The sequence below is a fragment of the Ptychodera flava genome, chromosome 6 (genome assembly GCF_041260155.1).
Source record: "Ptychodera flava strain L36383 chromosome 6, AS_Pfla_20210202, whole genome shotgun sequence".
Lineage (NCBI taxonomy): Eukaryota > Metazoa > Hemichordata > Enteropneusta > Ptychoderidae > Ptychodera > Ptychodera flava.
Genome location: NC_091933.1, coordinates 10,462,487 through 10,490,473, shown reverse-complemented (window position 1 = coordinate 10,490,473; position 27,987 = coordinate 10,462,487). Strand labels below are relative to the sequence as shown.

The window sequence follows — 27,987 nt, the reverse complement described above, 5'->3', positions numbered from 1 at the left end:
ACACTATGCGATATCAGACATAGTTCTTTGATGAGACATAACATTCTTTCAAAATGTTTAGTCCCATTACTTCTGGATATTTATGGTTTTTAACTGTATCATATCTGTGTTGGAGGTCGAAATAAATAAATAAATAAATAAATAAATAAATAAATAAATAAATAAATGTATGAACGCAACCAATAAACGTAGCTTCACTACACCCCTTCCCTCGAAATCACAAGATAATAGTACCAAGTGTAAAACAGCTTTCGGGGAAACTTGTTTCCTTATTCTTTTGATGTTTGCCTTTCTCTTTTCGTTTAATTGGTTTGATGACAATCTCTAATCTTGAAAGTGTTTTTATTTATTAATTAGTGAGCATACATTTGTTCCAATCACGATAGATGTTTGATCATCCTCAGGACACGTTTCTTGGTAATGGGTACATCTGTTTTCATAGACGCACCAATTACACGCCCAATCGCTCGTCACACAATCAGAACACCTACAATTGTGTGAAACAGGTACAAACAAAGAAAAATGCGATACAAGATTTCCAGGGATAATCAAGGAGTTCAACAAATTACTTGAATTTTGACTGTTATATATGTTTTGATTGCAGTGAATCACAGGGGTTCTAATTTCGCACAGCTAGAGTAGTCGCGTAGATTGCAAGTCTTCAACGCTGATCTATCACATGAGTAATTGTGGTTTATTGTATATCAATCAGCAAAGTACGGCATGACTGAGAATTGAAATGCACAAAAATACAAACACTAAAAGTAAAATACATATCAAACAATTAACATACTAGGCATGAAGAGATCATGTGTTTCGTCAATATAAGATGCGTCTACATGTAGTTCTGTATAAACAACGGTATAGCAAACTTACGAACTATGTGATGAGCAGTCGTAAAAGTGAAAGTAGCTTTGCACAAACTTTTTCTCCGTTTCCGTGCTTTCCACGTACAAGGGGACCTTTACATGATCTGAAAAAGATGGTTTGAAAACAATTGGGTGCCGGCTTTCTTTAAATTGGTTGAAAATGTAAGTTTAATGTTGACAGGTGTATAGAAGAAATAGGAATTGAGCTGCGCTGTAAGACTATATTGTCTATTTTGAAGATATTTTTTTTTGCAGTATGACCATGATAAGCATACGTTTACTTTGTGTGTTAAGATACAACAACAAATGTAGGACTGCTTGAGACTCGGTGTATTAACAGGCACAGAAATGCGGGATGATTTTTTTACTTTAAAGTAGTTGGTTTGATGCATTCTTTGAATAGGTCAATGTAAGTTTTCTAAGCGGGCTATCTAGTTTTTCGTGATAAAAATGAAATGAAATTTTGACAGTCATCAGTGTGCTGAATCTGACGTCTTTAGTCCTGTGGAAATAAGAACTGATGTGTGCAAATTCCTGTCATTTGTAATTGCAACAAAGGCATATTAAGCACTGGATGATCAGGGCATTACTTCCCTACAAACATAATAAGCTCTGGAGTGATTTCATGGATTCTAGCAATGTACTTAAAGTTTACCAGGGTACTGCCTGAAGTTCATTAATTTGACTTTAAGTCAATGATCTTAGGTATCTTAGGTGCGTATAATTATGTAAATACAAATTGAATCAATTTTAACCCGCATTTAGTAAATAATTCACGCCAATAATTTTCTTGGTCTAAGAGTGGGTAAAGTTGAAATTGGGTGGAAAGAATAAACAAATATTTACCTGCACCTTCGGGGATATCTGGTCTTTGGTCGATATGAGGTGTATCACATGTTAAGTCCGAACCATATTTCTCTGCGACATCCATAAAAATATCACCAAATACGCATTTGTACTGATGTTGGTTCAATAGACTTGGCAGTTCCACGACAGTCAGTGTAATCTTGGAAAAGAACATCATATTGAAAATTTTCCATTTAAAAAAATGGTTCAAATATTTACGTGGCACCGTAGAGATCCCACAGTAATCGTAATTGAAGTAAAATCATGCGAGGTACTCTTATATATATTTGGCCTTATAGCTAAATCGAACTAAATTTACCTTTCCAAGGTAGCAAGAGTATGGTGTTTGCAAGTTTAAACAATTGCCTCATCTGACATAATAAAGTCAAAAGTCAAAGCGCATTTATACTTCGCCTCTAAAAATAGCTACATTTCGAATCTAATATCTCCTGTTTCTGTAATAGCTCTCTAGGGAATGAAAACATTCGTCAAATTTTACAATAACTGAGATTTAAATATCAATCAAACAGCCTCGTTATTTAACACAATGGAAAATGCTGATAATATTTGAACAATAATTATCTACGATTGTAAGTTTGAGAGTCGAAGCACGCTGCATCATAAGATACTCCCACATATCATTGTAGAATTGTCCTTACTCGCTTTCATACATTAAAATCTATACTTTATATCTTGGCCTAAGCATAAAGCATGTTACAAACTACAGGATAAGACGTACTAGGAAAACACAAACTATAAAGGGAAGTGTCATACCTGTTGATTAACCGTTATTGGGATGCTGTTTGCTGGATCAATATTAGAAATGAGTATGCAGGAAGATTTGAAAAACACGTCCAGCCATCTTGATGTTGTATTTGAACGGGGGCACTCCGAATACATTGAACACCTACACAACAGCAATCGTAAAATAGAGCAAAGTTTGCAAAATATGTATTGTGTTTTTTAGTTTGATACTTGAAGCCATGGTGTTTCAATTTGTATGTCTTAGATTCGTCTGTCTCTTTCTTTCATATAGAATTATCTGGCTGATATGATAATTTTGACAGATAATCCAAATAGAAAACTATCCGACGGAGTTAAAGGTATACAGTCACCTGTAATCTAAATATGCCCATATATAGTCAAAGGGGCGTTCCTTAGTATTCAAAATGTCCATGTGTTTTTTAAAGCGGCCACCCGCTCAAAATCTGTGATTTGTTAGATTTTCTCTTTCCATGGTAACTTTGGCAAAATTGGAACAGGTGACAGTATACCTTTAAAGTTGTCATGTATCGTTTGCCGCTAAAAAAACAGTGGATTCTCGTAAATTGAGAAATCTTGCATATTCACACTAAGTATCCCAGATTAATATCGACCAGCTGTGTTCTCTGAATTGCATAGATTTTATCTAAACTCTCACCTTTCAGAAATGCAATTCAATTGAAAGCAAAAGTATGATGTTCGCTCAATTAAAATGTAGTGGAAGACTAGGACTATACATGTGTGGCAGCAGGCAGTGTTAAAGTCATGGGAATTGCCTCTAAAATTGTGTCCTGTTTACACCACTAGTCGCATGCTGAATCTGCGTATTCGATTCTGTAACCTATTGTTTTATGACAATTTAACTCAAGGTAACCACTACTGTGTGACGAGTCGCTTAGCACAAAGACACCGGACAAACGTTAGACCATCAGAGAATTTATTTTAAAACGTTTACAAACAAGCTGCCATTACAGATATACAAAGTCCTGTGTAGTGTATGTTGTACAGATAATTGACACGGCTTAGAACTGATTCACCAAGTATCAAAGATTAACAAGACGTTGGATGCGATTAGGTTGCGATTAGGCGTCGTAAAATAAATTCTTTGTTGCCGTCCGCGTGCGGGTAGGTTTTAGCCGAAATTGAAAAACAAACACAGATCGTCTGCTCGAAAATCGGCGCATTGTTCCCTTTCTTTGTCCGCAAATGACATATTCAGAGTGTCATCACGCAGCAGTTTACTCAAATGTCGTAAAAAAGGCAGATGTCGCACGATCGTTTCGATACAAATCAGACTACCTATCGTAAAAGTGTACATTTGCACCTCCTGTCGTAGCGAACCAGTGTAGCCGACGATCGATCGATCATTTCAATAGTTGATTTCCCCCTCAAAGTTTTCATGTCGGCCGAAGGGCGTGAAAATTGTTCTGGTCTCCATAAAAGATCGAGCGCAAACAATTCTTGACTGTTTTGGCTTCAAATAAGGAACAGACTGAATTTCCATCAGCTTTATTGGATCTGCACAAGGACAAGCAGGTACCGTGAAATGTTCGTTGTTGAATACGTTCGCAGTTAAAGTTGCTCTTACGCGGATACTTTGAACATTTTTTCTGCTGCCAAATGATTGGATAATTTTAGAAGTCGTCATTGGCTGTCTTGATAACCAGAATATTTAGCATTTTAGTATGCAATAGCGACGCTGATCACTGAACGTCATTTTTCTTTCATTAATATGCAAAAATAAATATTTGTCCGCATTTTCCGCAAGAACGATGAAAATAAAACCTGCTAGTGTTACAATGCATACTAAAAGTCACACTAATTCATATGAATTTATGGCTCAGACTTTAAGCTGCAACAACAACCGCGCATGCAACAACAAAATTTGTCCGAATTTCAGGCAGCGGTGTCCGATGTCGCGCGTGCTGCTATATTAGTAACAAACGTGACATCGAGATCAGCGCTGTAGGAAGTCGGGTAAAAAGTAGTTGATGCACAGAATTCAGAATGAATAGCTAATGGAGCATTTAACTCAACAGGAACAGTGCTCAGAATTAGTATTTATTGACACTTAAAAAAAGATTTGTACTCAAGGCTATTTTGATTTCTTCAGCTACCCACTCTTCTTACTACAAATTTTTAATGTATGAAAGAGGCAGTAGTTTCAACTTTTACCAAGATCTTTAGCATTTGTTTTCAGAGTGACAACTACATACTTTGTTATAAGTAGTAAAGTAAACGTGGGCAACTGGGATGAAGTAAGAATTTTACACCCCATTTTATTCATTTATCTACATGAAGCGAAGGAAAAATTAACCATCCATGTAACTAAAGTATAACCTGACCTATATATGAACTCACGCACGCTGGCGCAGCAGTGCATTGTCCTGAACTAAGCGGGGAAATTCCCTGCTGAGTCATTCACATTCCAAATGGAACTTGCGCAATACACTAGCTATGACTCACCCCCACTGGGCAAAACAGAACGACATTCTATTCTCTCTCTCATTTGTTAGATAGATTCTGACTGAGCCGTACCGGAGCTCTTACAAAGACCCGTATCGGAACAGTTCCGAAGGTGCGGGTCTCGTTTCTGGATGTGAATTTTATCTGCTGGCTGGTCCATTTTCACTATGTTGGAGTCGTCGGAACGAGTGGAACCATAGGGATGTTGCGCAATACCCCTATCAGAAAACTGTTGCGCAATACCCCTACGGAACGTTTTCAGGCAGGAACTTTCCAGTAGGGAATTTCGCAATACCGCTTTCGCAATACCGGGCTTCAGTTGCTTAGTAACTTGTGATGTCATGTTCAATGTCTGTCATTCTACAGTTTTCAGAAAATCGTTCCGATAGGTTTCTGTGGAATTTTTTCTGAACGACTCTAGTTAACTTGTTCACCCGATAGATAAAATTTTAGTAATTTCCTCTGAACTTAAAATATGACGAAAGACCATTACTTCAAACAAAATGAGTCGTTTCAGATGAATGGTACTGATATCTAAAGTGTTCACTCTTTTATCTTTACGTACAAATGTAGTTCCTAAGTCGTTCTCTATTCTATTCCCACCAACAAAACATTCAATACTCATTTCCCCCTCCCCGATCTTTATCAATACTTATGATAATATCACAAGTTGTTCTGTTATCTGTTTTCATAGCATAATATCCAACCAAATCGTCAAATTCATCTCCAGTAGCTAACTTTACACATCTAATGAGAACTGTACCATGTTGAAGTATTTTCATATTATCAGTCATCTGTTGATTTACAGTCTGTAAAGTGAGAACAGCTGCCTCATCACCGACACTTTAAGACCCAGTTTCTTTAAAGTTGTATCCCAAAATAATCTAACTGGAACTCCGCTAGCTGTATACGAGCAATAATTCTCCCCCTCGTTTATCCACCTTCTTAATGTATTATCTGCCTTCATTATTGTATTAAGAGGACTAATTTTAAGATGAATCGGTTATACCAAGAAGTGCAATGTATGGATTCGTAGGAGTAAGCCAACTACGAAAATCTAACAACTTGTACTTGTTAACATTGCTATCGAAATAAATAACATTTGGAGTTCCTGGTGGTTCAGCAACACCTCCTGCAATTTCACTACCCAATATATCTAAGATGTTACGCGGCACATTATAAGGCATGAATTTCTGACTAGCCGAATCCCATGTCAGAGCAAAAGGAGTAGAATCATTCGAAGCCTTTGTGGCGTCAATTACAGTTTCATCAATGTCTTTAAGTTCGGAAAATTCTACAGCATGTTCGTGGGGTGGCGCCGCGGCATTGGCTAAAACGAAATATTTTTCGCGGTCTTTATAACGAAGGACGTAATCCTTATTATGATTAGCAGCCATCTTAGTATTATTGTTAACTTTAACATCACTCAGATCTTCAAGCTCAAGATTTTGCATACGAATTGTACTAGACCGAAGCCACTTGGATCAGACATACTCCGTAGGGACCTATATACAGTGAAAATTAAAATAATACCTTGTAATATACAACTAAGAATCATGGCTTCAGCTATAGGAATGACAGTTCTCGGTGCTGTATTAAATGCAACGGCATTCACAGGAGGAAATATTATCGGACAAAAGCTTTCTGGGAATGGTGACGCTCTTATTGAAGAAAAGGTCCGACATGATAAAGCATTAGAAAAATTTGAACATGATCGCAACGTCTGGTCAGAAAAAAGATTACTACAGGCTGACTGGGAAAGAGAAAATCAGGCAAAGGACGCACATGCTGCAGCTGAGTTAAGAGATACAGATGCAGAAATCCTGGAAGAAGCAGAAGCGGTGCAAAGCCGTTCCGAAGGGGCAGTTCAATTCTCAGATTATTATCAACCCAGTCCTGAGCAAAAGAAATATGAAATGATATATATTGCTGGAGGATTGGTCGTGGGTTGTTTATCTTCCGATAGGGTTACACCGGCCCCGCTTCGGGACTACAATAATTCAATACAAAAGCTAATTGGCCAGTTATTGAAATCGATCATGTTTCCATCTGATCCGTTATCCAGATACGAATGAATTCATGTAATCTCCCCCTTTTCTCAATGGCATAGAAATTGCTCCGTTTTTAAAATCGTAAGTAACCTTTTCACTTATTTCTCTCGTATCCCGGATGGGAAGTATTTGTAAACAGTTCGATACTTTCCCCTGTATGTATCCTCCGGAGGCACCCGAACCAAATGAAACATAATTTCCAGTAACATCGACTACATCTGAATGAACTATATATTTAGTGACTGTTAAGAAATCCACTTTCTTCGGGCTCATAGTACTTTTTATAACTGGGTTGTTCTCAGGTTTATCTGAAAAGCCGACGACGTTGGCGAAGCTACCTGTTGCATTGAAATAGACTTTAATATCTTTAGCCAAAGTTAGATAAACATGGTTTGTCGGCAGATGTTTTTCAAAATTAATTTTTGCTTCAACCCGATTGCTTTGTTTAACGTATCGATATTGTAGTTACCTGGACGTATTGATTTAGTCTTCTTCGGTTGGTCACCTTCTTGATATTTTATTACATTATTCGTCGATGTTATGTTATGCCATGAATTATATAGTCCACACTCTAGCAGTCTTATCTTCGTAAACTGTGTCGTGTCAATACAAGGGTAAAAATTAACAGTAACAGGTTCACCTGTTTGACTTTCAATCCAAATGATCATCGTTGTACGTTGTATATATTACTAAGTATAAATGTTCGATGAATATTATTATTACGAAGTATAAGGTTCTGCAGGAATAATATTTTTCTGTTCAAGGAGATCTTTGGTCGCAACCGCGGCAGCAGTCGCACCGCCTAATTTTGCCAAGCGAGTTAAATTTGGTCGACTTGGATCGCCAACCTCTATTTTCAGAAATTTGCTGGAGATCATAAGATATCCCATCGCAAGTCCTGCGATTACAATACCATCGTACATTGTGTTTACAACTGTTTTAATATCCATGATTGCTGACTAGTATATAAAATAAAAAATAAAAATAAAAAATATGGGGAGTTAATCCATCTCATACAATGTAGAGGAGCTGGGTCCTCCCTCCCCCTCCCCCTCCCCTGTCGGAACTGTTCCGGAGGGAGCTGCTACGTGCTCTGTTTTTTTCGCTTTCTGGGGAGGATCTTTCCGATCTGGACTCGATCGATTAACGGGACAGGGGGTATGTCGAGCACGCCCCCAATATAGCCCTAATGCAGTCAATGAAACTCCCACAATTCCTAAAACAAGATAACATTTATTATACCAGCGTGAATTATTATCACACTGTTCTTTCATTGTAGGCGGTAGGCTTATACAGTTTGTCGCTACCGCATCAGTCCCCCCCTCCCCTCCCTCCCCCTTCATGCTTTTAGTTTCTTCTCCTTGTTTTGCCTGTTCCATTCCGCTAATTTCTTGCCCCAGCAAACTCTCCCTGGATGCTTCGTCGGTAACGAAATTTTCTCTATGTTGCGCTGTGTCGGTGGTAGAGTGTTGTTTCCGTTTCCGGTGTGGGCCCCGTCGTCGTTTCCGTTTGCTGAGTCGGTGAAGTTGAATCCATTTATTTCAGGTACTATATTAAAACCGATTTTTTTAAAATTTAAATGTTTACCCGTAATTAAACCGGTGGAAATTAGAGCAATCAGGGGCCCCCATGTGTAGGCTATCCGTCCTGATAATCGTTTTATTTCACTGTTTAGAATAAAATCCTTTTTAAGATCAGTGGCATAGTTATCTCGATCATCGATTGGAACTACCTGACTTATTGCACGGGCTCCTAGATCTATGAAACTTTGAGTGATGGTATCACTTATAAGAGAACTGTATTTCGCTTCATAGACTTTAAAGGCTCGTGTTATGAATTCATCTTTCCATGTTTCCACTTCTCTAACTGTAAACTCCTTACCAAAAATAACTTACTTTGACCACTTGCGATGACACAGAGTATTTTTTCACGTTTTGTCTCTATTATGGATTGATTATTGTCCGAAGGCACCGAAGGCGCCGAAGCCCCTTCGGAATGCGCTGCCATATTTGCCGCTGCTGATGACTTTATTAAATTCTCCATTGTTTGCAGTATGTTATCTATTCTTACTAAAAAATAAAAAATTCGTTTAAACCTGAATCCGAAATAAAGTATTAACATAGTCTGGAATGTTAGTACCCCTAACAGAACGATTCCGACAGGGATTCCGGGAAAATTCTCCTCCATTTAAATCTATATGTATATAGAAACACGAATAATGAGTACAGACTTATTCCCAGTTGCTTTTCAATTGAATAAGACGAGCGTACCGACAGTACAGCATGCTGATACCCCCCCTTCCAAACCGGACGGGGGAGTAAAACCTATTCTCATGGACTTAGAAATATATGTAACGCCGACAGATAAATTTACTTTTCATCCTCGGGATGTGTTCAAAGATAACGTAATCACTCATCGATCAGCGAAAGAAAGTAATGTCTGGCTGGGCGGCCCAAACATGAAATACTGGGACCAGCAACTGAATTTCGCTGTATGGTGCAGCACGACTGGTTGTGGTATATCATTCGCCCATCTCTTTGATAAGAAATTTCCGCCCCAAATACGATCATTCTGCCGTTTCCATGTATATTTTACAATACGTCGTATCCTTCACGAAATGGGAGTTGCACTTCCAGACGATACCCCCACCTTCAAAGCGGGCGACAATTCGTACAATCTCGTCCAATATGAACTTCTCTGTACTGAATTTGGAAATATAAGTCCAACGAAGTCCGACTTTCGTTATCGAAAAGGTCAAAATAAGGTCTTGGTTATGGATATGAATATTACACTAATCGTGGGCCTGTTCGACAGCCAAAAGCGATATACAACGGTCGGGACTTTTTCCTCTCCTCCGACGGAGGCGTTTTCTATACACATACCATTTTTGGAAAGAAAAAACATGTACTGTCCGACAAAGAACGACCGCACTACTATTTCTTCCGAAATGATGGATCGGAGGGACAATATAATAGTTTCATCCCTCTGACAGGAGACTCCGGACTAACAAAGGCCGGTCTCGCTCGCCTCAATGAAAGCCTTGAAGCCTACGTATATTGCATACTTGGCGCACAAGCGAATATTCGTAGTACCATTGTGGGTGATACTGGCAGCGCAGAGCAAGTAAGAAAAGAATTCGGCGTTCTCCTCGAAGATGAAATTCGCAATACTGACAAAGTAATCAGTTATAGGCGATATCAAGACACAATAATGAATACTGGTGTCAAACTTGATATGGCAGTCTCACCCAATTTACTTCTCTTGCCGTCTGAGATGGTCATCCTTTCGGGCCCGGCAATCTCAGGTTATAATAATGAATTGCAATACGCAACAGAATCTATGACCTTCGGGGTGAATGGTGATATAAACACGGAAGTTCGAGAAAGTGCTATACATGAGATGGAAGGAGGGGAGGATCCCGTGAAGTGGCAGGACGAGCCCGGAGAGTCACCACCACCTCACAATGACACGACTCGGGGGCCTCCCCTCCCCTCCCCAGAACGGGCAGCATCTGCAGACCCTATTCACGAATATGGTAAAATTGGTTTGTTATCTTTAGCAATATTCATTACTATTGTAGGTACTGGAATAAAGTCACTAACTATATAGATCCAGAGGAAATGTCAATATACGTAACCCCACCATTCAACATGATTATAACTGGACCGACATATTCTGGCAAAACAGAATTTATGTTGGACCTCCTCACCGGTCCGTACTTAAGGAAATTCGAATATGTGATATTCATTTGCCCAACATTCATGAATAATAAAGCGTATAATAGAAGATTCATTTCACCGATGATAATGTGTTTATATTTCCAGTCGGACTCGATGCAGTGGATGATACATAACCTACGTGCATAAAGAATGGGCTGGAACGAACACTTTAATAATCCTCGATGACTGCGCCTCGTCCAAAGATATGAAGAAGCGCAGTAACGTTTTAGTCCAACTTGGTTTCAGCGCAAGACATGACGGATTATCTGTCTGGGTTCTGACTCAACAATATACTAGTATTAGTAAACCATTTAGGGAAAACATACAGATGTTAGTACTATTTTACACACCGAACAAGATAGACAACAAAACTATTATAAAAGAATATGGAATGGAGGTGTCAGAACGGGAAGCCGTGGCCTAATCAAGCAATTGAAAAGTAGGCCATTCAGTAAACTAGTATTTCGTTTACGGAATCCGTACGACATAAAATTATTCGTATAATATAGCAATTATGGCTGCGCCCGAAGGTTCTACCGAAGGTACTCTTAGAGAATTATATTACAACCCGAAAACTGGTTTTGGAGGTGTACAAAAATTGTATGACGCAGCACGGGCCAGCGGACTGAAAGTGACCAAGAAAGAGGTACAGGACTGGTTAAAAACTCAGCTTACTTATAATCTACATAAACCGGTACCTCGTTCTCATGGGGGTGCCTTCCCGGGCGGCCGGCGCGTTTTTGTAACATCGATAGACTCTCAATGGCAAGCGGATCTCGTGGAATTCCCTCCCCCGTTCGCAAAAGAGAACCGTAACATTCGATACATGCTAACAGTAATCGATGTGCTCAGTAAATACGCATGGGCTAGGCCGATACAGTCAAAAACGGCAGATGATACGTTGCAGGCGCTACAAGACATGATTAGAAATCCGGGAGAAGACCGACAAACTTCAGACAGATGAGGGGCGGGAATTTACTAATCGAAAAATGCAGGGGTGGTTGGAGGAGGTGGGAATTCACTGGTTTCACACCTACAGTGACAAAAAAGCTAGCGTCGTTGAACGTTTTAATCGGACTCTTAAGACGATGATGTGGAAATACTTTACATATAAACAGACACGTTCCTGGCTCCCCATTCTACCCACACTTCTCGAGAATTACAATAACACCGTTCACGGAAGTATCAAAATGAAACCCAGGGACGTAACAGAGGAGAACGATTGGCAGGCATTTATACACTATTCGGTCCTGAGTTGGCAGCCGGGGGAGCCAACCCTGAATTCAAGCCGGGAGAGAACGTGTCCGAATTACAAAATACAAGACCACTTTCAAGAAAGGATATTTACCAAATTGGACAGAGGAGATTTTCGTAGTTTCAAAAGTTGTGTACGCAGCTGGCTTGGGAACTCCACCAGTTTACAAAATAAAAGATCTGAATGGAGAGGAAATACTCGGCACTTTCTACTCCGATGAACTTCAGAGCGCACCTTCAGAACGCGACGAGCTGTACAGAGTAGAACGAATTTTGAAGACGAAAAAAATTAGAGGAAAGAAATATTATCTGATAAAATGGAAAGGTTATCCAGAAAGTTTCAATAGTTGGGAGCCAGAGGAAAATGTTATTAGTACTACGTAAGTACTTCGTAAGTTCCTGTCCATGGTACTTGTCAAGTACTACGTAAGTTCCTGTCCATGGTACTTGTCAAGTACTACGTAAGTACTAACGTAAGTATTTACGAAAGTTATTCAATAAGTACCATGGAAAAAGTCTTAATTTCTTGAAAGCCGAAAGTGTCAGTTTACCACCCCACTTCCACCCCCCACCTGGCCAAGTATTTATCATGTACTGTCGTAAGTAATGTTCACTTAGTGCATCTTTTTCGGCCGTATGTGGATGAGGTGGTAACTCGGTTCCTGAAATATTAAGTTTGCAAGATCTTCAAAACGACTTCTCATGTTACCACAGTCCGTTCTTTCGAGTCCCCCTTTTTCAGCTTTATCGATAAGTTCTGGTTGAAGTATAATGTACACAACTGACATGAGCCATAGACAAGTAACTTCAAAGTCCGGTGTTACAGAACCGTAGGGTTTCATAATGTCAAGTGCTCGTAGGTCAAACGAAGCATTATAAGCACACACAGATTCACAAGCGTTAAGAAGTTTGTGTAGGTTCTTTAGTGAGACTCGAGGTTGTTCTAGTTGTTCTTGACCAGGTGGGAAGTACGCTTTTTCAAGTTCCTCCTCCTTGAAACCGTCTATTAAAAATCCCTGGCTGCCGCCGCTCCATGCAATTCCAAAGTCAAAAGCTCGTGGATATTCTACTGGTCCGACTGTCTCGGTATCAATTGTTGGATTAAGTATATTCTTGAGAAGGAGGGGGGTAAGAGCGTTCCGAATTACCAAACATGGAAGCCTGTAGTCGTGGCAAATTTCTAAGAAAGTCTGTTTGAACTTATTGTGAATCTCTTCTAGTTCTTCTAAGGCGGCTATTTCGTACGACCTGGCTCGAGTCAACACATTCCGCCTGCAATAATCCCAGGGCATATCTTTGAATATGATAATGAAACTGTGTAAATGGTCAAATGCTCTAGAAACAATCTTTTTTTCTTCCCACTCCGTGGAAACGCCCCGGATTCGAGAAAAAGTCAGATGTTGAATTATGGAAGAGTCACAAATAATGTATTGTTCTGAAGGGAGGCCCCCCTCCTCCCTCCTCCTCCCAGCCTGACATTGTAAACTAAGCGTATGTTCTATAAACTGGTTCTGAAAATCGGCAATCGAAACGTGGGTGACACGCCCATTATAAAAGTCGGCAATGTTGCTGGAAAAACTAGTGTCAAATTCTGGTACGTGATACGGATCCAAATTTATTGCATCGTAACTCTTACCTTTTCCAGTTGGTCCATTTATGAATATGTATGACATTTTAGGATACTATATCATAGAAAAAATTTTTTTAAATTATTTTTATTAAGATATATACGATAAGACAATGACAATCCTTTCTATTTCAACTGCAATAAAAATACTTGAAACCGGAGAAGAGAATATTCAAATCAGTGACGGCAAACTCATATTTGGTGAATCTTTGGTAGATCCTATTATATATGTAGACAGTGAGCTAGAAGTGGTTTTCAACATCGGACCTAAATATGGATCCAACGATCCTGCTACATGCGATGAAATGTGTGTTCGTTGGCAACCGAGTCTTCAAAAGTTTACCGATTTAATAATATTCGTACCATAGGTGAAAGTTTCGATGCAAGCACTGCTAAAAGTTATGCTGCAAGCCTGGCCGCTCACTCCAAGAATACTACCGGATTTTACAATCCATCTAAAGTGTATCAGAAGCGAGGGAGCGGGGCGCAGCCAGTTGCGTATTTTAAATTTCAGTTTAAAAGAGGGAGAGGGAGAAATCACGATTTCGCTACATGTATTGATATGGTTCAAGAAATTGACTGCGGTTTTAAAACAGTGAGTCCATTGCCAATCCGAGAAAATCCTGCTATTGTACCTCGTAATATCCGAAAAGGTAGTAAGATAGAATTCTTAGCATTTAAACCGCGCTTAAGTAAGCGTGCTCTTTCTTTCACTGTTGAGAGATTAATATTTTGTGCTGCGCCTAATAAACCAGAAATTCAAGATGCGGAAGAACTAGTCGACTTAGAAAGATTAGGCGAGATATATAAACAAATAAATGCTGCCAAAAATATTATAGTGGATTTTGATGACCTATCATAGAATAATTATTTTTTCATTTTAAAAATTTTTAGGATAGTATATATCATAAAGATTATTATGGCCCGTCGATTACATACAGCATTCAAGGGAGCAGTTTTACGAAAAGAATTTCCTGAAGTCAAGCGAGTCAAGGATATCGGGGAACTGGTGGATATTGAAGGTATGGTCCATTCGGAACGAAAGATGTACTCTGTTTATACCGAAATGGAAGTCAAATTATCGGATCCGAAAACTGGTAATACACAACCGCGTTCATTGTATGTTAATTAAATGATACATACACAAAAGATGTAAGAGGATCGGGATCGGATGTGGGGCAACAATTAATAGATCGCTACGATCGTATGCTTGATACAATTGAAGCTGTTGAGGGTTCTGGTCTCGTTCTCGAGGAGATACTTAATTTTGAAGTAATTCTAGTAGAAGTTTTACTCGGGGCTGGCCCGGGGGCTGGGATTCAACTTCCCAGATGGTTAAAAAATAAGCATTGTGTTAGCGATCTGGTGCTACCTTCGGGCAGCGAGAACTGTTTTCAATACGCCATCGTAGCAAGTTTAAAGTTGGCCGACCCCGAGTTTCGTGAAAAGAAATGTGGTCAGGTAAGGAGAAAATGGAATACGTACGCCCCATTTATGGCTGACTACTGTTGGGAAGGTATTCCCTTTCCTACGCCCGCCGATCTGACTGTATTCAGGCGCTTCGAGCAGCAAAATCCAGGCATCAAACTTCAAGTATTTCAGATCTACGAAAATGATCCGCTCCCCATCCGACATAACTGTGTTATATAGTGCCCCTGGCGGAGTCGAAGGTGAAGCCGATAGGAATCAAATAGCAAATATCTTACTGATAGTTGGCGAAGACGGCGGCCGTTCTCACTTCGTACCAATTACTGCGGAAAATCGCCTTCGTAATTCTCGTACTAATCGAAAGAATGAGCGCAGACGGAAGTGTATTTGTATGGTTTGTAAAAGAGGTTTTAAGTCAACAGAAGAATTAGAAAAAAAATCAGGTATACTGTGGAACAGACACTGCCCAGCCAGATTTTCCTAAGGAAGTGTGTCAATTTGAAGGACATCGGAAGAAGGTTCCTTCTCCCTACGTCGTCTATGCAGATACTGAGGCAATTATTGAGAAGGGGACCGGCCGACACATTCCAATTTGTCTTTCGTATGTTATGGTGGAACGGGGGTGGGGGGGCCCTTCGGAACGAGGCCCGGGCCGACCCACTGTTTATGGTAAAAGAACATTCACAGGTCTCTCCTGTGTTACAGACTTTCTAAAGGATATGAAAGAACGGGCCGAGTATTATTCTAAATCGTATTATTGGAAAATAATACCGATGAGGGATCCTTCTAATTACCGGCGCGACGGATGTGATCCAGTCTGTATTGCATGTGGAGAGCCGGCAGGATACCGAGTAGTGAAGGAGGAGGCGACCTTCTATTGCGAAGGATGCCGGCCGTCGAGAACCATTCCTATCTACTTTCACAACCTCAAGGGATACGATGGTTCTTTTATTTGAAAGAATTACATGAAATCGTTACCGAAGGAGATGATGGGGGTTCCGGACCAGAGCCTAAAATTATAGCTAAGACGAGCAATGGAGGAATTATGGGTCTCTCGAAAACATTATTTTTCACGCCTCAATTGTTGTTGCCGGAGGGAAGAGGGAGATAAAGAAACGTTTCTTTTCTATAAAGTTTATGGACAGTGCTCAGCTGATGATGGGGTCATTGGCGAAGTTGGCAAAAACTGTGCCGGAGGATGGGTGGACGGCGGCCCCACTTTCGTACCCGGACATTCAAAGGCGAAAGGTTTCTTCCCCTACGAATATTTAGACTCGGTTGACAGACTGGGAGAGACCAGCTCCCGGAGAGGGGGGAATTTTATAGCGAATTGACGGAAGAGGGGATTTCTGAGTCTGATTACGAACATGCATTAAGAGTATGGGACGAAGTTGGATGTAAGACGATTCGTGATTATATGGAATTCTATTGTGAGACTGACGTTCTACTTCTTGCAAATATATTTGAAAATTTCCGTGACACATGTTTAGAAGCGTACAAGTTAGATCCAGCCCACTATATGTCAGCGCCTGGCTTGACATGGGATGCTATGTTACTTTACACGGGTAATAAGTTTAAACTCATTCAAGATGCTGAGCAGATGACTTTCGTACAACGGGGAATTCGAGGCGGCATCAGCCAGTGTAATATTCATTATTTACAGACAAATCATCCGGCTTACGCTGGCCCCGCCGGCGGGAATTACGATCCAGAGAAGCCGGTGACCGAAATAAAATATCTCGATGCAAACAATCTCTACGGCTGGGCAATGAGTCAGGCAATGCCTACGGGCGGACTTCATTGGATGACGATGGAAGAGTGGGAGGAATGGGAAGAAGGGGCCGAGGCGGAGCCGGCGGAGCTGGCGGAGCGTGGGGACCTGGCGCCACCTTTCCACCAAGTTTTCTAGAAGTAGACTTAGAATACCCAGCCGAATTACATGAAGAACACAGCGATTTGCCATTAGCACCGCATCACTATGAATTTCCGAGGCAGGGCGGTCGACTGATTACAAGTGTGATGGATAGAGAGAGATACGTCTTACACTACAAGTTGCTGGAATTCTATCTTCGGATGGGAATGCGGTTGAAAAAGATTTATCGGGTGCTTGCTTTCGATGAAGCTCCATGTCTCGCGAAATATATTAGACTTTAACACTAAAATGAGGGCAAAGGGGAGGACGAGAAAGATTTCTGAAAAAGAATTTCTATAAGCTGATGAATAATGCAATGTTCGGTAAGACAATAGAAGATGTTCGAAAGTACAGAGACTTTAAATTTGTTTCGGACTGGAACGGCACGGATAGTGGACGTAAAAAGATTCAGAAGTATAATCCAAAGATGAAACATATAACTTTCATAACTTCCGAAGAGGATGGTGATTCCTGCGACAGTGCCCTACTGGAACTGAAAACGGATGAGCATAGATATGTAAAACCAGCTTTCATCGGCGCCGCAGTACTGGAACTTTCTAAGCTGCTTATGTATGAGACGCATTACAATTACTTTCGGGCCCAGTTCCCTGGAATACGATTAGCCTACATGGATACTGACAGTTTTGTTTACAGTGTACCAATACCCTCCCCGGACCCGGACGTAACTTTCAATGATATAGTCCGAGAAGATGTTGAAAAGAATGGTGAGAAGTCTATATATGATACTAGTGGGATGAGCGGCCCCGCCCCCAACTTTCCGAAGATTAATAAAAAAGTGATAGGTAAATTTAAAGATGAGTTGAATGGTGAACCTATTCTTGATTTTGTCGGCATACGCTCGAAAGTGTATGCTTTTCGAACTCCAACTTCGGAGACGAAAAAAAATAAAGGGGTGAAAGATGTTTGTGTTAGAAAACATTTGAACTTTGAAGATTATAAAGATCTATTTGAAACTGGGAAGAAGCCGGAGCCGGCACAGTTTGTACAGTTTGTACGGAAAAAGGCTGGAGAAATCCGTAGTGAAAAGCGCAGTAAAATCATGATGGCGCCAAATGATATCAAACGTGTGCAGCTATACAATCCAGACACGGGCGAATGGCTGGCAGAAACATGGCCGATAGGACGGACGACGGGTCATGGTTACGGTTTAAAATTGTAAAGACATTAATCTACTATTTTCAATAGAGACTAGGGCATCACTGATAACATAAATGTGGGCAAATATATTATCATTGTGAGCGTCGTCGCCACTCCACGCGGTATCTTTCTTCAGGATCTCAAGTTGAATTCCGTCCTTTGTGTTCATTACTTTTAAACCATTTCCATGAAACTCAATATCTTTAAAGCTACGCAGATCGATAAACAGGCAGAATTTATTCTTCAAATAATCGGCCTCATCTATATCAATTTCACACCAATCTTTATCTTCAGCAAAATACCGTCGTGTTTCTTTCCAAAATTGTCTTGGTATCATCTTCTGAGCGTACACTTTATTTGCAATGCCTTCAATCATTACAGACACAGATTCAATGGATGGGTTAAAGAAAAGTTCACTGTTCAGTTCTGACTGATTCTGATTTTTAGTGAAGAGTATAGCGATACCTCTAATGCTACGTCGTGGTACATTTATATTTTCATTGATAACCGTGTCCGATTCTTTGAATGGGATGTTCTAAAATAATGTATATGCTCGTAAAGGTAACTTTTTCCACCGTTGTAATAACCAGCAGTTGACCTCGCGAGATTGAGGTCAGAAATTGTCTCGTATTCCATTTGAATGTTTTTTAATTTATAATTGGTTGTAATCAGTTTATTACTGACAAGTAATTGGGGGGCGGGTGCCAACGTAATTTCCCATTCAATATGACTCCCTAACGCTTTTGGATATGCAACTCCATGGCCTGTTATGAGGGATGAGTGAGACGAATAGCATATTTTGTTTTATATGTGTCAAAAAGTAAATTATCACCCACAACGGCAGCATCTGCATCGGCCGAACCGCTTCTCAATTTTCTTAGATTTTCGTTCTGAATTCCATACAGTGTCATGTTCGATCTCTCCTTTTTATGTTTGAAGAGATCGCGATAACATTCAATAAGGTTATATTTATTCAAATCGAAAAGTGTCTGACCCTCAAATGTGAGTTTCATACGCTCCACCAAATTTTTGCAACATTTTGTACCACTCGGGTAGTTCCACCTCCCATTACTTCGAGATCAAAAACCAGGTCGAAAGTATCTGGAACTAAGAGTACTCCGCTTTCTAACTTTGGACATCGTATGATAAGTGTCTGGCCTGGATCTGCCTCACTTGGATTATGAGCAATCACGTGATGAGTTCTTTCTGACTTTGTTCCATTCGGTATTCGGTTGGTGAAAGTCGGTGATAATGTTCTATCGTACCCCATTTTTCGTGTGTAATGTATATAGTAGAAGAAAAAAAAGAAAATTAATCACATCTTTACGTAAATATTTCCGTCTGACTGAAAGATAAATCGATTGCCTGTGTCGCGAATCAATCGAAGGACCCAATATTCTTGGAGATGTTGGACTTCCATTTCATCATTGTCAATCTCCTGAAAGACGTTTATGAATTCTAGTCGCTTAAAGAAGTTAGTCTTCTGACATTCCTTCACGAAAGCTAAAATGTTATGATAAAGATTATCATCTTTGAGTCGGACACCTGGATTTGCTCGAAGGATATGTCGATTTACCCGCCGGAGTTTGCACCATTCCAATTCGACGGAGAAACCAAACAGGTCTTTATTTTTAGAAAGAAACTTTGCAATATTCTTTTCACCAAACATGTTGATGCCGTAGGGGTGTCATATATTAATACATAATTTTATTTATAATGACTAATGTTAAACCAGTTAAAAATATCCATAGCTGTTCTCCGACAAATCCGACAACCGATCCTGCTGTTTTTAATAGAAAACTGACGAGGGAGCCGATTAAACCTGGTATTGCAGCAGCACTTTTTGCGGCCAATGTTTTTAACCATTCGCCAAATTGCTTTACAATTTCTTTCGCTTTTGTATACACTTTGGGCGGACCTGAACCTCCTGCGTTTGTTCCTCCTCCCCTGCTCCCCCTGCTCCCCCTCCTCCTCTAGTCACAGCCAGGGCAATTGTTGATATTGTCATTCCAAGGGCAGTCAGTATTGCAGCGATTGTAATACCATTTCGTTTAAATAACTCTGTCAGCTTCAGCCTGAGTGACAATTCTGGATCGGAAATTACATCACGAAGAGACCTAGTCGACGCCAGTCTTTCACGTGCCCCACTGATCTTGCCATTTTCGTATTCAATTCGATTGTCAATTTTAGCTTCTCTTGTTATGAGTTCAGCTAGTAGTTTCTTGGCTTTTTCTTTTCCTTGGGTGTGATCTTCAGGAATTTCCTTAACTGTTTTTCAACTTCTCTTTTCTCTAGCCTTATTTTAACTTTTTCATTGTTAAGGTCGCTAATACGCATATTCGCAATCCTTAATTCATCATTAATAGCTCTATATTCTGGGTTTAGATTGTTCCATTGTTCGATTTATTTCAAAAGCTTGTATTTTGTCTGCATTACCAGAAGCATAACTCTGTCAGTTTATCTTTGTATATACCCATGTCTTCTGGGGTCATCTTCTCAGCCGGTATTTTATCGTTTTCCACATCTACAGAATACAATGCACGACTCACATATTCAGGCTCTGCGCTGTCCCCCGTCTTACTGTATACTTTAGTTACAAATTCATATCCTCCTGCTTCTTTTTTTACTGTCTTGAGCGATTTAAAACCACTTCCTGAAAGTTTTGATAGCCTGAGTTCTTTATAATACAGCTTCCATACCTAATCTTGCATTCAAAAATAATTCGTTTCGTGCTGCTTCATCAGTAATATTATTCTTATCTAAGAATTCTTTAGCCATTAGTATTTCAATTGTTACTCTATATCTAGTCGAAGGATCTACCTGCGGGCTCCGCGCGCTTGAGCTATCCCGGTAAGGATCGACTTCTGCAAGGGCATTATCATCTTCTATAAAGAATGTTTCAGCAGTAGCGTCATCATCATTTAAATTTGCATCATCGAAATCCTGGAGTGGTATATCTTCTCCTCCTTCTGCCATATTGTCTTTCTATATTACTACAATTATTTTTTATCATCCCTTACATATACAGTAAAAAAAAAATGCACATCTCAGTTGTTGAAAGCGTTGAACAATTGGCCGACTATATAGAAAGAACAAGTGCTGCATATCGACGAAGTTACAAATTAATGGGTCGAATTGATATGGCTCTCAATATTACTAAGGGAATTCTTGTAAGCTCTGCTGTCATAGCAGCAATTCCAACAGTTCCGGTACTGTTAGCCTTAACTCCTATACCAGGTGTTGTTATTGATGTGATACAAGGGAAAACGGGTGTAGCAAAGAGGCGAGAGAAATATAAACATTATTACGTTCAATATAAACAGCTGCTTACACAAATACAAGAAAAAGGCGCAACAACAGAGGCTCCGGGGTCAGAACTTATTCAGGACATATTTCATCAGGCGCTAGAAATTCAAAAACAAGAAGGATTTAGTCCGCCGCTGGAGCGATACCTAAGACATTATGGATTGAATGGATATGAAAGTTAGATTCAGAAAAAATTCTGAAAACTGTAGAATGACAGACATTGAACATGACATCACAAGTTACTAAGCAACTGAAGTCCGGTATTGCGAAAGCGGTATTGCGAAATTCCCTACTGGAAAGTTCCTGCCTGAAAACGTTCCGATAGGGGTATTGCGCAACATCCCTTTTCTGATAGGGGTATTGCGCAACATCCCTATGGTTCCGCTCGTTCCGACGACTCCAACATAGTGAAAATGGACCAGCCAGCAGATAAAATTCACATCCAGAAACGAGACCCGCACCTTCGGAACTGTTCCGATACGGGTCTTTGTAAGAGCTCCGGTACGGCTCAGTCAGAATCTATCTAACAAATGAGAGAGAGAATAGAATGTCGTTCTGTTTTGCTCAGTGGGGGTGAGTCATAGCTACTGTATTGCGCAAGTTCCATTTGGAATGTGAATGACTCAGCAGGGAATTTCCCCGCTTAGTTCAGGACAATGCACTGCTGCGCCAGCGTGCGTGAGTTCATATATAGGTCAGGGTTATACTTTAGTTACATGGATGGTTAATTTTTCCTTCGCTTCATGTAGATAAATGAATAAAATGGGGTGTAAAATTCTTACTTCATCCCAGTTGTCCACGTTTTCTTTACTACTGTTATACTCAGTAACTTTGCAGTTTAATATTTGAAATTTCAGGTTTTGAAAGAACACTTTAAATTTTTTTCTACCCAACATTTTGAAATTCATAGTGTACAGGTTGTCAAAACAGCTATTACTATTTGTTTTTCTCGTGTTGTTTATCTCGTTATATCGTCTTGACCTGCTTTTATTCATGGCCTCGCCTTGGCTTGCTGAGAGGTACTGGTAATTTTTAAATGGCTACACGAGATGTTTAAAGTTCGTTGGTACTACATAGCTTGACAGCCGCCATCACCCAAGATACTCCTCTCTCTTTAAATGCCTCGGACTTCTCTTTGGTCTGTCTGTCCTCCTGTTCAGTCTGTTGTATTTTCACTCTTGTCCTTTGTATTCCCTTTCTCGATAGGATTTTAAATGTTATTTTAAGGTTGGCTTTATTCATACGTGAGATATGAATTAAAGATAACATTTTACGTCCAATCGTAAACATCAATACAGGTCTCGATCTTAAATTTACATGTCACAATTAATATTAAAATGTCACTGTGACACGTTGCAAATCCATCACGGGAAATTCTCATGTTCCTTCATTAAGTGTTGACTACCTTCATCATTCTAAATATAATTCAAATATATTCTTGTTTTCGTCCAAACTTCGTAAACATCCTCCTAATACGTAATTAGCATCTCTTTTGCATTTGTCGCAAATATGCTTTGTATTCATAATTTAGATCTTGTTATTTTAATTGATAATTTTGCTGGTGCCTATGACCACCTAGTGCATAAACCTACGTCAGAGACAAACTATTTTTGACTTCGTAACACAACCAGTCGATTACTATCACACTGTATTGTGTTTACTGCTATTGTTTATGGAAAATTTGTTCAGACTCACAGTCACCTTAGTATACTTGTTGTACTAATACAAGTACAACTTGTGTTTCCAAGCAATCAAAGTGCTTATTGCAGAGCACAAGAATCACTGCATTGTAAATGTAATAGTTGAGTTTTTAATATTTGTGACAATGGAAAGTCAAAGTTTATGCGATTGATCTATGTTGTGTTTTTTTCTGTGTTTGTTTTTGGTGGGTTTTTTGCTGGCTGCATGGCTGGTTGGTTTTTATCAAAAATCCAAGGACGGCAAAGAAAGAAGTTTCTTTACATGGCCTTTGTGAGTGGTAGAAATTCGCAAAGGTTGTGCAACACAACAATCTTTAACAAGCTCCTAAATGATTAGTGAACTAGCAAATACTCTGACAGTACATGTCGACTATCCTTGCGCTATTTGTTTACCTTCTTTCCAGTGTACACCATCCACAATATGGATCCAATGACCCAAAACACGCAGTGCAGTTTTCATATTGACTGCAGTCTTCAACTTTTATCTTTAGAACCTAAATGTGAAATCGAAAGTGTTTTAATTACTTGTTAGAGTAAGGTCAGAAGGTAGATTCTTATAATGATTCATTATGATAACGCAGTGAACAATAACTACAATACGTTTGTACTTCCTGAGTGCCCCACATTCTGTCTCCAAATTAATAATTTTAAATTCACAAGCTATTCTATACTAATACTTTTAGATTACAACCAAAAGTATGCCTTTATAAACTCGTGTATAGCTTGGGGCGACCTGTTTGATGCTTACGACTGAAAATGAAAGTTGTCGGTTTATAGTACTGTTTGCAATAGTCCCTAAATGAGTATGTGTCTTTGTCATAAAAATTACCGTTTGAAGACTAGGCTTTGTTTATCTTGGCGGTTGAATGATATCGGAAAATTGATAAAGTTGGCAAATTATTCTTACTGCCTGTTTAGTTTGGAAACATCAATTTGGAGCGTAAAAATATTCTCTCTGGCCCTCAAGTTATCCATCGTCTGTCGCACTTGTATTAATGGCCACTCATAAGACCGTAAAAGTTCAACGCTGGTATAAGATAAAGTCACGTGAAAACTTGCTTTTTGCATTCCATTGTGAACAAGGCTTGAACATTTTGTCATCTGTGGTTACTCGCTATCTTTAGTCTCAATTCCTAAAACTCTCACCTCTTTGGCTGTTGGCACATAAACGTGCCTATGAGTTGCATCAAAGTCCATATCTGACAAAATGTTACCACCACCCGCAGCAATGGATAGTTCTTCATAGATATTTGACTGAGTACTTGACGTAATATGTGCCTGGAAAATTAAAACATTTCGTTTTCAATCCTGTAAAGACAATACTGTGCTAGAGTTCTATGACCAGGATAGGCCTGAAAAAGGCGGGGATTCATCAGGCGTCCTAAAACCATGCGGGAGTCTCGAAGTAACAGTGCGCCTACAGAGTGTCCATTACACTGAATTTACCAGGTATTGAACTCACCATCCTACGGTAGTGAGTCCGGTAATCTAATCAACATAAAGGAATCTTCTAATATTATGAAGAATTATTTTCCTTATAATTGTCTGTTTTTGAAAATTGCAGTTTTCCATCTGTTGACTTGGAACTGAGAAATGGATTCCATTGAATCAAGGGGTTTTGGGTTTTTTCATTGAACTGGGTTCAACCTGCCGCTTACCTTCATCAAGCGTCCATCGTTTGTCCCAAGGAATGCAACTGTATGCCTTTCAATTATGGTAACTGCTATTGACATCACCAGTGCATCAGCGTGTTCTACCACTGTATCACACGGCACGGGTGAATCGTCATTTGCATATCTGTAAAGTCGCGCGACGCAATCTTCCCACTCAAAATACTGAAAGATATTGGGCTCGGGATATTAACTGCACTAGCTTATCAGCCGATGTATGATACTGTTGATTCGACATACATGCACTGCTCACTGCTTGAGTGTACATGAACGGTAAAGTAACATGAAGTGTTAAAGGAAATTGAAATAAACTTCAATCAGTGCTTTCAAGTTGTAGACCAATGGTAATGGCCCTTATACACCAGCAAAATAGTTACAGTTTAATCCAGAAAAACTGTGAAGTACTGAAATTATTTTCGCCGGTACTTGTTTAATTAACGAACGTTTTGTGATATAAGTTCGAAACCTTCCCTTAGGCTAATTAAATCTTACAGTATGTTTTTTTTACCTAAAATAAAGTATTTGTTGTCATTAATATGATGATATCATCTTATTAGAACCTCCCGCTGAGCCATGCTTTCGATTACAACATATGTTTATTTTTATTGTCAAATCATATCAATTTTAATGCATATTTTTGTAACTTACCATAGAATTACCGGGACAAACACCATCGAGGTAACGGACAGTATAAGGTGAGTTATATCCTCCATATTTTCTATACAATTCCTCACGGCTTCTGAGAATGCTGTTGAGATGTTTTCCATTTTATACATGCAAATCACAGATGAAGATTCCTCATTCGTAAACACCGTGAATAGAATCTTTTCTTCATCATCGAGTGATAGTTCATTGACTAAATCCGATCCTGGTCTTGAAAGATAAGCAGCCTGTATGACATATCCGTCATCGTTGGTGCATTTTAATCTTATTTCAGTAAACGAATTGTAATAGCTCCAACTTCTGTAGTGGCAAACTCGAGCAATTTTTGACACGCGTTCGGAATTAGGATTTAACGGGTCTAATTGTTGTGTATTGACAAAGTAAGTAAAGTGTCTGTACGGAAATGCGAACAAATATTTGATTGTAAAGTCATGGTGAACTCCAAACTGCTGCAACATATATTTTTGTTCCGAAATTGGAGCCACCGAATGTGTCGAATAAATTTAAACTATCAAGTTGCCTCCCACTGACAAGGGGTCGACCAATCCCAATTCCCGTACTGGTTGTTCCGACGTAAAGCATCTGTTCGCCACCATAGCCTGGTGCGACAATGCCGACGGTGGAATCACCTGCAGTCTGTGCTGCAACATGAACATCTGAGGACTCTATGAACGCCAGGTCTTCTGCACGACGAAGTTCACAAACACCTCGGTAACTTCCACACGCCACTACATTGTCGGCGACGAAATTGATGGCAAGAATCTTGTTATGGTTATCGCTTACATCATCCATTGGCCCTGCTGTTGATTGGTTGTACAGCAGCTGTAAGTCACTGTTCAGTTTGTAGACATTGTTCACACCGCCTACGTAAACATCGCCATTTATATGAATAGTCATATGCTCAAATCCCTTCGAGTGGGCATCTATGAAGTTTCCAACCTTGTACTGGTCAACACAGTGACTTCCAGAGACAGCTATAAACAGTACAAACAGTGTCGTAGAGGGCCTCATGATGGATTACGTATCAGCTAAGGAGTCTGTGGTAGGGAAAAATTGTTGTACATGTAATAAGGTAAGTGTTCTCTCGGGTATGGGCTGTAACACTTTCGTGTTGCCATATATAGTATCTACAGAGTTTTCGACTGTTACAGATCCACTGGATGTAACTAACCTTGCAACATTTCACTCTTTATGGAGACCAACAGCGTATTCGATTTTGTATCCAAATACCAATAATAGTCCTAGTCGACTATCAAACAAATCATGCCCGTCAGAGTGATTGACGTGGTTACAATGAGACAGTAATTAAAAGAACGTTGGGTCCAGGTACATTAATCCACACAACTACAACCACGGGTTTTCTTTCTTTCTTAGGCGTCTTGGAACATTTATGTATAGAACAACAAAATGAGCATCAATCATTTCTGTTTGGAAACGAAGAATTATTATCTTCAAAATGCTAAACGCCTTACACGCGATTGCTTAGGGATGCAAAATCATGTGGTAATGATAACTCGTTAGTTTTGTTTTCAGCCCCAGTATCGACAATGACGTAATACGAATCAACATCATAATTGTACATATCGAATGTGAACATTCTTCGTGCATCAGTTAATTTATTCTATTAAACGTCCTGCACATGTGTATACTTACGTGCCACCTTTCGCTAGTAAGACCTATAGAGCAGAACAGTGATGCTTCCAAGAGTTTCGCAATTTTGTGATCGAAAGTAATGAACACACGAAGTTTCTTGTATTTAATTCAGAGAACAAGAGGGATAGGTACGAAAAACGTTAACAGCTATTCACATCAAAACTGACAGAGTCTAAATTGGTCAACTTCAATGTACAATCGTGCGTATTTGAGCCTTTGCACCTTTTGGAAACATAAGACAACAATTTGCGTGACATTCAGATGCAATATAGGAATGAGAATAACATTTATTAATCAGGCAATTAGTAAAGGCTCTATTCCTATTTCGGTAGGAGATAATATCACTGTTTAGATCCAACCTCTAGAAACAAACTTGTCCGCCGCTGGAATATATAAAAATGTGGTGCTCCATCCCTTTGGTGTACCCGTTACAACTGCACTGTAATGACCCAAGAGCATTTTACTATGAAATGACAAACAGAGAATCAAACAGAGAAGAAATCATTGTAAATTTACCTTTTGTGTAAATAAAGGCCTAATGTACTTATCAAAAGTAAAGTAACGAATAAACTAGCACTGAAATATTAGGAGATGGCCTCTTCATTCAAGCAACCAAGAGTAGGACCGCTTGACCTTGAGCCAAGGTCAAAGCACTGCCCAGTGTATAGATCAATCCTGCGAGGCCGATAGTTTGGGAACAGAGCAGAATTCCCGAGAAATCGGGGTCAGGATGGATTTCCAGGTCTCAATGAAGGAAGAATGACTGGGACAAAACCCCATCCCCGCCATCCAAGAGAGCGGGAAAGTGTTGTATTGGATAGGACGGGAAATTGAATTGACTGGAGACGGGGGAAGGCAAGAAGTGACTGCAGACAAGGGTATCTCACGGCCCAAGGGATCATA

At 39.7% G+C, this 27,987-nt stretch overlaps 1 protein-coding gene across 1 annotated transcript; it reads right to left on the bottom strand.

Annotated features, from left to right (window-relative positions):
* Positions 1–342: 342 nt before the first annotated feature.
* LOC139134187 (plexin-B-like) lies at positions 343–26,470 on the bottom strand. Its single transcript, XM_070701100.1, has 8 exons — positions 25,417–26,470; positions 24,757–24,933; positions 24,245–24,376; positions 23,492–23,592; positions 2,490–2,622; positions 1,716–1,875; positions 877–973; positions 343–487 (listed from the first exon to the last, which is right to left on the bottom strand). Exons 1-8 carry the CDS (start codon positions 25,417–25,419, stop codon positions 343–345), a joined length of 948 nt encoding a protein of 315 aa, XP_070557201.1. The 5' UTR covers positions 25,420–26,470.
* Positions 26,471–27,987: the final 1,517 nt, after the last annotated feature.